Source organism: Grampus griseus (assembly GCF_964374135.1).
Source record: "Grampus griseus genome assembly, chromosome: 3".
Lineage (NCBI taxonomy): Eukaryota > Metazoa > Chordata > Mammalia > Artiodactyla > Delphinidae > Grampus > Grampus griseus.
This window is the reverse complement of record NC_139019.1, coordinates 122,185,029-122,194,702: the sequence shown is the minus strand read 5'-3', so window position 1 is coordinate 122,194,702 and position 9,674 is coordinate 122,185,029. Positions and strand designations below refer to the sequence as shown.

Genomic DNA, 9,674 nt, shown 5'->3' with positions numbered 1-9,674 from the left:
TGGGCTCCCGCCGTGAGGTCGCGCCGTCTTGTGCGCGAGGGCGATTTTCAGCACCACGGACAGCACAAGCCCCTCCAGGCCTGCCTTTCAGGAATTTTTTTCTTAGCGCCCAAACTTTTCTGGTGGGAATAGAAAGAAAAGAATGGAAAGAGAAGGCCGAGAGGCAACGAGGTGGGATAAAGGGGAAAGTCTGTGACTTCGGGGGAGAGAGCCTGACCTACCAGGAAACGTCTCGGAGCCCCCATAACCGTGCCCCCCAACTCCAGGGGGACATACACTCAGCTCTCCCGGCCCCGGACGCTCCACCCCGCAGCAGTCAGTGGACAGCCGAGTACTTCATTCGTTTCTGTTTCTGTCTTTGGTTACAGAACCAGACCCTCACCACGTTCTTTTTAAGGTCCAGTTTCTCGGCGATGGCCGCGATCTTTTCGGATGAGGGCCGCGGCTGGATAGCGAAGTAGGCCTCCAGCGAGCGCTTCTCCGGTGCCGCGATAGACGTGCGTTTGCGCTTCCTCTCACTGCCGTTGAAGAGCTCCGGCTTGCTGTTTTTCTCTCGGTAGGCGGCCTCGGCTTCCTCCAGCCAGGCCTGGAGCACCGGCTTGAGGGCGATCATGTTGTTGTGCGAAAGAGTGAGAGACTCAAACCTGCAGATGGTGCTCTGGCTGAGCGAGCCGACGCCGGGGATCTTGAGGTTGGCTAGAGCCGCACCCACGTCCGCCTGGGTCACCCCCAGCTTGATGCGCCGCTGCTTGAAGCGCTCCGCGAAGGCCTCGAGCTCTCGCGGGTCCGACTCCACGTCGCTGAGGCATGCGGGCATGGTGCTATGAGGCGCCACGGCATGTGGGTGGCTCATGCCCATGGCCTGATGCAGGTGGCCCATGGCACCCAGGTGATGCGGGTGGATCTGTGCCGGCATCACCGAGTGCTCGGGGGCTCCCAAGCCGCTGACGCTCAGCGTGGGCGAGATGTGCTCTAGCAGGTCGCCCTCGAGGCCCTGGTGCACTGCGTGGTGCGGATGCGAGGTGAGGGTGGCCGGGTGGGAGATGGGCACGGTGGACGAAGTGGACGTGCAGGGCACGCTGCTCATGGTATGGTAGGTGGCGTCTGGCTTGAACGGATGGTTCTTGCCATGGGAGACGATATCCACCGCCGCCAGAGCTTCGGCGCGTGCCAGCAGGCTCTCATCAAAGCTTCCAAATATATTACCCTGCAGCTGCAAGCGAGAAGGCGCACAGCACGGTCAGTGGGGAATACTGTCAACTCAGGATTAAAACACATTTTCAAGCAACCGAGATGCCTCTCCTCAAAGCCCAGGTCATAAAAATTAATACGGAGACAGAGGCTCTGCTGAAACAGACGTGTGGATCAGAGACATGAATGAGAGAGAGAGCGCGCCGGGAGAGAGCACGGGGGAGACAAGGAGAGGGGTTCAGACAGCGGCGATTGTTCTGGGCGACATGAAAAAAACATGAACCAAGTGCCTGTCAAAAAAATGTGCCTTAGAGCGGTAATTATGCTCCACTACGTACCTGCGGGGCTGGGAGACAGACTCGGCGCATGGCCTCAGAGCCGGAGTGGAGGCTGGAGAATTTGGGTTCTTGAAGCACCGGGTGCATGCCGAAAGGCTGCTTGGCGTTCATGGCCATCATCTTCGCACGCCGGGCAGGGAGGCAGCGAGGGACATGGATCAGGCTCTTCTCGCTCTCTCGCTCGCCGCACTCCAAGTGAGCGCCGCTCAGCGCCCGCGCTCCCCTCGCCCTCTCGCTCGCTGCCTCCCCTCTCCCCCACCTGCTCCTTCACTCATCTTACAAGCAGCCTGCCAGGAAGGGCCCGGGCGCGCGCGCAGGCGTGCTCACGTGCCCGAGACTCGCGGGGGCGGCCCGGGAGGCGAGGCCAGGCAGCAGCTCTCCGCGCGGGCCCCCGCCGCCCCAGACACAGCATTTATACCCTGGCCGGGCCGGGCCTCTCCCCGTCCGCCCCGCCCTGCCCGGCTCCAGCCCGCAGACCTTCCGGATTCTTTCTTCTTCTCGGACCTTCTTTCCCCCAAAGTCCCAAACCTCTCCATCCTGTCCCAACTCTCATAACCCAGATAGAAGGGCAGCCGTGGGCCGGGAAGCTGACCCTCCCTCTCCCCGCCCCCCCCCCCCCCATACACACACTTTGCCCAGCTGCCGCCAAACTGCCCATTTCCAGGGCGCTCCTGGTCCCACGCCGGTGCGGTCCACCAGAGTCCGGCCCAGACGCGCAGCGAAGGGGAGCCTCCAAGCGCCCAGACGGGCTCCGGGGAGGATGAGAAACTACCAGAATGAGCCCCAGGTGACCTCCACCTCCCGGGGTGGAGATGGGGAAAGTAACTGCCTGCCCAGTGCAGGAGGTCTGAAGTTTCCTCCCTGCACTTGTCTTTCTTGCCTTCGCTTGAGAAAGACAATTTGCCCCCCGTCTCCCCCATTCCCCAAGCCGCCAGTCTAAGGAATCTTGCAGGTTAGTTTTTAGGACTGCCCACCGGCCTTGGGAATCGATCAGAGGACTTCTGCTGGGCCGCTGATGCTTACAAGCGCCATTACCCACAACAGCAGCGTTCATTTTAGAGCTCCTACTGTGCGTTAGGCAATTTAGAGTTAGCTCAGGGTGCCCTCAATACCCTGTGGAATAGTTACTGTTATGCCATTTTATAGACGAAGAAAACGAGGGTCAGATGGGTTAAGCCCAAGACAACATAACTGGTTGGGAGCAAAGCCATTCACTCACTCGTTCCGTTGTCGTTATCCGTTACACACGTATTTACTGGTGGCCTACTGTGTGCCAGGCGCCACGTCTGACTTCCCAGGCTCTTAACCACTTAGCTACTTTGTCTTTCCTCCCGAAGTTTCGGACTTGCGTGCCCTGAGGTTAGTACTGCCCCGCCCTCGCCTCCCCTCTGCTCCCCTCTCCTTCCCTCTTCTCTCCTCTCCTTTCCCCGCGCTAGTAAACATCGTGAATAATGCATGGGGAATCCTGGGACCGCGGCCGCGCCGCCCTCGGGCTTGGGAGAAAAGCCCTGCGCGCCCAGCTGAGCCCATCTCGTCGCCTCCACCGCGGAACGGCCTTCGGGTTTCAGTGATCCTGGCAGCCTGTAAGCTAGGACCCCACGCCTGGGGCTGTGAGTCAGGATTCCACGAAGGTTAATAGGGGTGGGGCGGGGTGAAAGGGGCCACCCCCTGGCCTAAGAGGAAGCCCAACCGGGTCTGGCCTCCCCACCCTCAGGTCTTCTCCCCATCGGAGTCAACCCCCTTGCCTGGGTCCAGTCCTCCAACCAGCGGAGAGGATTAACCCCGGTGCGGGAAGCCACGTGTGGCCCTTTCACTAACCCTTTCTGAGCCTCAGTTTCCTGAGCTCTAAAATGGGAATTGCATGGCTATGCCTTCTTGGGTTCTGGTGAAGATGTTGACAGCTGGAGTAGAAAGGAGAACACTGAGTCAACTTCCTCACAACCTGATGCTTGGGGCCTCAGGCTCTGCCCTGGGATCTTGCTTGCTAGAGGCCAGGAGCCAACTCAGTGTCTGTGTACTGCAGTTTCCTCATCTGTTAAATGGACATTGTAGTTTCACCTCCACTGATTGTTGTGAGGAATGCACTGAGATAAGCACTTGACACAGTGCCTGGCACACTGAAATCATGGAATAATGTTTGTTCCTCTCTTCTTCCTCCCTCCTTTGGGAACAGGAGTGGCCTGGGTCCTCTCTCTAGAGAACGGTTTGTCTGCAGGTACAAACTGGCTCCTTGCTCTCCTCTGTTCACCTGCTTTGCACCAGAGTCCGTGGTGAAGGTTGAGACACAGATGTGAATCAGACACCATCCCTACCCTCACGGAATCACCAGTCTAAAATCCACTGCGGGAAATTGACAGTGAACTTGCACTGCAGCGGAGGGGATGTAGATTCATGCACAAGACACAGAGCAAGGCTGGTGGGATTCTTGAAATACAGAATACACAGCCAGGACTGTGAGCCTCAGGAGGCCTGGGCTTGGGACAGCATTCAAACACTGTGTCAGTGTGATGCTGGCTGAGCCTCAGTTTACCCATAAGAGAGGGCTGGACGAGATGATCGCTAAATGCTTCCAGCTGTAGCAAAAGACTACCATTCTGGTTAATTTAAATGAAATACATTTTGAGCAGGTCAGGAGCTTCTCTCCAGGAATCCTCAACTCTCCAGAAGCTAACTGCAGCATTATTGTATCACTCACCAGCAGTTAGGACCACTCATTCTTGTTTTCTGCTCAATACTAGAAGCCAAAAGAGAAAATGGGGACAAAAGCTGGGTATACTGGATCCTCTAGGGAGAAGAATCTGTAACTCTCCTGGCTTCGCGGTGCCCTGAGACCCTAGTTGTCTGTGAAGCTGAACCCCCAGAAATGAAGGGAAAGGCCCGTCTACATCCATTCTTCCCCGCTTTGTCCCTTCAGGGGCCTGGGAGAAACTAGCCATGGTCGAGGTCAGACAGGGGTCAGAGACAGAGCACAACCAACTAGCCCCCTTAGGCCTCCAGTGCAGACCTTTGGCTCACCAGCCCTCACTCCAGCATCCTGAGGCATTCGGATCACAAATCAAAAACGATGCTTGCATCAGACAACCTGTGTTCCCTGGGTTTTTCCCACCCTTCCCTTCAAGGGGGTCTACTAGCAGCTCTGAGCAGCCAGCAGGAAGATGACTGCTGTCCTTAGGGACCACTCTTACTGAGAAGGCCCTGGAGATAACAGACTGGAGAAGAATGAAGGAAAAGGCCATTCAGAAAGTAACTGGAAGGAGAGTCCCAGAATGCAGTTGCTAACATCCTCTATACTGTACGGGATTTGCAAACTTAAATGCTGTCAGGGGCAAGTCTGGTAAAATTAATTAGCTGGGTGTATACAAGGGAGGATTGGGACTGTGGTAAACTGGAGAGCACATGTCCCCACCCCATGCGTTAAATTAGTTAACACACACACACACACACACACACACACACACATCACATATGGGCCAAACAAAATCTGTCTGAGCGTCCAGGGAAGGACCACATGGGCATTTACGCAAATGACCCTAAATGGGGCATTTTCTTCATGCTACAACCATTTCCGAATACCTACTGACAGCTGGGCCTTGTATAGGTTCTGCAGGTATAGAGCACACTGCTTCAGGGGCTCATAGTCTAGTGGGGACAATAGAATGGCTACACGTAAGCCTAAGTCAGGACACAAAGCACCATGTTCTCCAGAAGGACTGTAGCCCTATAGGAATGCTAGGAAGAGCGGGGTGGGGAGAGGCATCTTCCCTGAGGAGTGGCTTTCAGCTTTACTGTGAGTAGGAATCATCTGCAACCTCTTAAAATACAGCATCCTAGGGCCACACACGGAGATTTGGCCACAAGGCCTAAGGCGCTTTTTAAATAGACATCCTTGATTTGTGTGCAGATGACCTGGGACCATCAATTCAAAAAACTTGCTCTGCACACTTGTTATATGATGATGATGATGATGATGGTGATGATGTTAAAGCCCTGATTTAATGATGTAAGTTTCACCAGGACCCAAAGAGTTTTCCTTCTTTGACTCTTTCGCATCTTCCTCTATTATGTCTTGGGAAGAACATGATGTTTCATGGTCTCTGTTTCTCGAAGGACCCCGGGACTTCTTTGAGGATGAGTCTTATCTGTGGCCGTGTCTACAGATATAGATATATTAAGTTCCTGTATATATAGGTATACGTGCAGGAACTTAATAATTTGTGTTGAATGAATGAATGCATGAATAATATCCTCCCCAGGACTCTGGCCTGTGATGATAGTGACAACAAGAGGAGCCATTGGTGGGATGGTTCCTTGTGTGCTTTAGAAGTATTGTGCGCTGAATCCCCACATCAAGCCTGTGAGGTTGATATCATTATCTCTGGTTCCCAGATAAGAAAACTGAGGCACAGAGACACTGAGCTGCCTGAAGGCAGTAAGCGTGGTAGAGTGGGGACCGGAACCCAGGTCTCTGACTCCCAAGCCCATGCAGAAAGTTGACTAACATCCTGGACTGGCACCAACCAGTTTCCCCACCACCCAAGCCCAGGGCCTGAGGCAGCGGGGTGAGCCAGCTTTTACTCCTTTCTCAGAAGGCCATGCTTCCAGAGGCTCAGAGTCTGGCCCTGCTCCAGGCGTGCTTCCGGCTGAGGCCACAGGGAGAAGCCAGCAGCTACCCCTCCTCCCACCTCCATCCCTGGCCAACCTCCACCTTCCAGTGTTGGGGAGAGAGAAAAGGGGTGGAATGGGAGACGACCCCGATAGGACAGCCCGAACTCAAGATGCCATCGCGGGGAGGCAGCTGGCGGGGCTGCTGCCTGGCCAGGTGTTCGCAGCCGCCCGCCTCGCCTTCCTCTCCCTTTCTCTCGTCTCCTTTCACAAACTTCTCACATGTACCCGCCGCCTGCGCAGCTGCTGCGGACTCGCCTGTCGGCCGCTTGCCTCGTATTGTCTGCGCGGCCTTGGACGATCCGAGACGCCCAGTGGGACTCAGGAGCCCGGGGCCGAGCATCCGTGAGGGCCCGGCACGCGCCAGGAGTCCTCCCCTTCCCTTGGGGTCCCCGCCGCGGACCAAGCGCTGGCTCTCAGGCAGTAGGGCTCCATGCAGGTCCCTGATTCCTCACGGCCTGTTTCCTTATCTGAAACATGAGAGGACCGAGCCCAGGGATCGCCAAGAGCCCTTCTCCACCACGCATTCTTTCACTGAAGACATTTACTGAGTGCCTACTGTGTGGCAGCCACTATGTTAAGAGGTAGGAATTCAGCTGCAAGTGAAACAGTCCCCGACTTTCACCTGCCACCCCTACCCTCCTGGAGCTGCTGCTTCAGCAGAAGATGAACAATAAAAAAGAAAGCCTCCAGTAGTGATAACTGCTACAGAGAAAATAAACCAGGGTGATGGAACAGAAAATGCATGGACAGAAAGGGGAGGAGTAACCTTTGAGCCAAGACCGGAAGGAGAAAACGGAAGATAAAGGGGAACAGCACAGTGTGAAGGTCCTGAGGTGGGATCAGCTTGGGGTGTTCAGGGACGAGCAGGAAGGCTAGAGTGGGGGGAGTGTGGTGGGAAAACTGCGAATGTGGGGAATGGCAGAGTCAAAAGGTAGGAGCTGGATTTTGCAGAGAGGTTGGGTTTTGCTCCAAGGAAAGTGGGGAGCCACCAGAGCATTTAAACAGGACAGTGATAGGATTCGAGGTCTACTTCCAGTGGTTGTGCAGGAACTGGGTGCGGTGGTCCAGAGTGGAGGCGAGAGACCCCAAGTTTTCTGGGTTTAGTCCTGGACTTCGTGGGGAATCGTTTGAGTTTGAGGTGTCATGGCCCAGGAGACTCTTCCTAATAACTTCCCACAGCTTTTGCATATTCCTTGCTCCACACCCTATGTAGGTCCCCAGTGTCTTCATCTTCGAGCTCTAGACATTATCATACGTGTTGTGACCAGTGTGGCCAGCTCTGTGCTTGCGCTCAAGAAGCTGGACTCCATAAACACATGGTTCTGGCACGTGAGGACTGGTTTTGCCTCCCTCTTCTGCAGTTCATAGGTGTCTCAGAGTGCAAAGTCATAAAGCCAATCCCCCGTGGCCTAGCTTGTTGTTATCTCTTCCATGGCCAAAGGATTAGGCCATTTCTCTTACCCAGCCAGCTTGGCTGTGAAGAGGCAGCAAGGGGTGGTGGACAGAGCACAGGAAGTGTGGATTCTAATGTGGATGTATAACTAACCTGCTATGTGGTCCTGAACAAGTCACTCGTGGTGTCCGGGCCTCAGTTTCCTTATCACTATAACAGGATTAGGGAGACAAGCTCCACAGGCCCCTTCAGGACCTGTGTGGATACCTCAAGGTTTTAAGTGTAGATCTTGGGGAAAGGGTAGAGGCCAAATCCATCGCCATACACGGAAACCACATTCTGATGGTTCTGCAGTAAAGCAGGGACTTCTGTTGCTTTGTGTATCCATCAAATGCTTGCTGAGCACCTAGTCTGTGCCCAGCACATGCTAGGTCTGGGGATAAAATGATAAACAAGGGCTACATGGTCCCTGCGTCAAGAAGCTTAGAGTCTGCTGTTGTCTTATTCAGTCCTCCTAATACTCCCAGAAGTGAGCATTATCCCTCCACCTTTTCTTTCTAGATAAGGAAACCGGTTCAGAGAGGTGAAGTAACTTGTCTATCAGTGCACAGCTCATTGTTTCTTGAGCTCTAACACTGCCAGCCTGGCTCTGTGCTTTATGTCACTTAATCCTCACAGCCACACTCTCTATGATGTAGGTACTATTATTACATCTGTTTCACAGAGGGGAGCCCTGAGGCTCAGTCAGAGAAGTTAAGTGTGTTCCTTGAGGTCACACAGGAATAAGTGGCAGGGATAGGATTTGAACTCAGGTGTGCTGCCCAGAGGCCACAAGCTTTCCTGCACACACTAGACAGCCTCCAGGAAAATGGGTGAAACTTCTACCACTTGTTCACTTTCCTTTAAGCCCTGGATGCAGCAAAGAGAAGCAGAGTCATTAACAAGCCTCTGTAAATTAAAAAAAAGAAGAAGAAGAAGAAGAAGAAGAAGAAAGGCAGAAAAGAAAAAGAAAGAGGGAAGACAGGTGAAGGCTTTGCTCCCATCAGGGGGGAAATCGGCGTCTTGTCGCCTAGCTCCATGCCCTGATTTATGATAAAAAATTTAGAGGAAATCATTTATATTTTAAAGGATCTAAATAGCTGCATGAAAGTTTTATCTAAAGTGCCACTGTATTTATAGGCAGTTCTTCCATGCTGGAGGTAATTAATAGACGTATAAATCGCAGGGCTCTCAGTTCTCCTGCCCGCCCCGCTGGAGGGCGGCGTGGGCCTCCTCGGCACTTGGGGACCACGAGGGAAGGGGCGGGGCGGCAGCAGCAAAGAGACCTGCACCAAAGCTACCGCCCCCCGCCGCGCCCCGCGTTTTGTGAAGCCTTCGCTGGGATCCAGGAGCTATTTCACATTAGACTAGCGGATGCAGCCCGAAGTCGAAGCCTGGCCACAGTTCCCGGCTGCCCAGTGTCTACTCCCTTCCAAGTGTTGTCCAAAGAAAGCACAAAGGCAGCCCCCCTTCTCTCTTTCCCGCCCTGCCGCCAGCGCCAGAGAATATACTGCACCTCTCTGGCGGCCTTATAACTCCCGAAGGTCCCGGTAAATGAAATCTTGTGCTCCCTCACTCCCCCAGCCCAACTTTAGTCAGACTCCCATTTCCCTGTGTGTGCCCCCGCTCAAGACGCCAGGCACTTGTTTTGGAAAAGGAAGCCAGTTGTGAGAGGCCCGAGGCTCTCGGCTTACTTTAATTAAGGCCGTGAAATATTGATGGTTTTGGCTCTCTCTGTGGCTGCCACACCTTACAAGCCGGGAGAGAAGCCCAGGGATGAACAAGCTAAGGAAGGCCAGATGGTTTCCCTTCAGAAAGGCCATACAAACCTACAGAGGTGTCACCACCTGAGATCATCCTGGGGCCCTAAATAATTGATGGGTCCCCTGAATTTGAAAAGAAAAAAAATCCACCAAACTGGAAATAACAGTGATGACTCACTCAGGGTTGAAGCTTTGGAAACAGGGAGAGGGTGAGCTTACCCAGCGGGCTGAGGGTGGACAGGCTGGGGAATAAAGAACAGCCCCCGTGGCCCTCTTCCTTCATTT

The 9,674-nt window shown here is 54.2% G+C and overlaps 1 protein-coding gene across 1 annotated transcript; it reads right to left on the bottom strand.

Annotated features, from left to right (window-relative positions):
- Positions 1-316: 316 nt before the first annotated feature.
- Positions 317-1,649, bottom strand: POU4F3 (POU class 4 homeobox 3; the record flags this gene model as incomplete). Its single annotated transcript, XM_082651200.1, has 2 exons — positions 317-1,213; positions 1,530-1,649. 2 exons carry the CDS (start codon positions 1,647-1,649, stop codon positions 317-319), a joined length of 1,017 nt encoding a protein of 338 aa, XP_082507326.1.
- Positions 1,650-9,674: the final 8,025 nt, after the last annotated feature.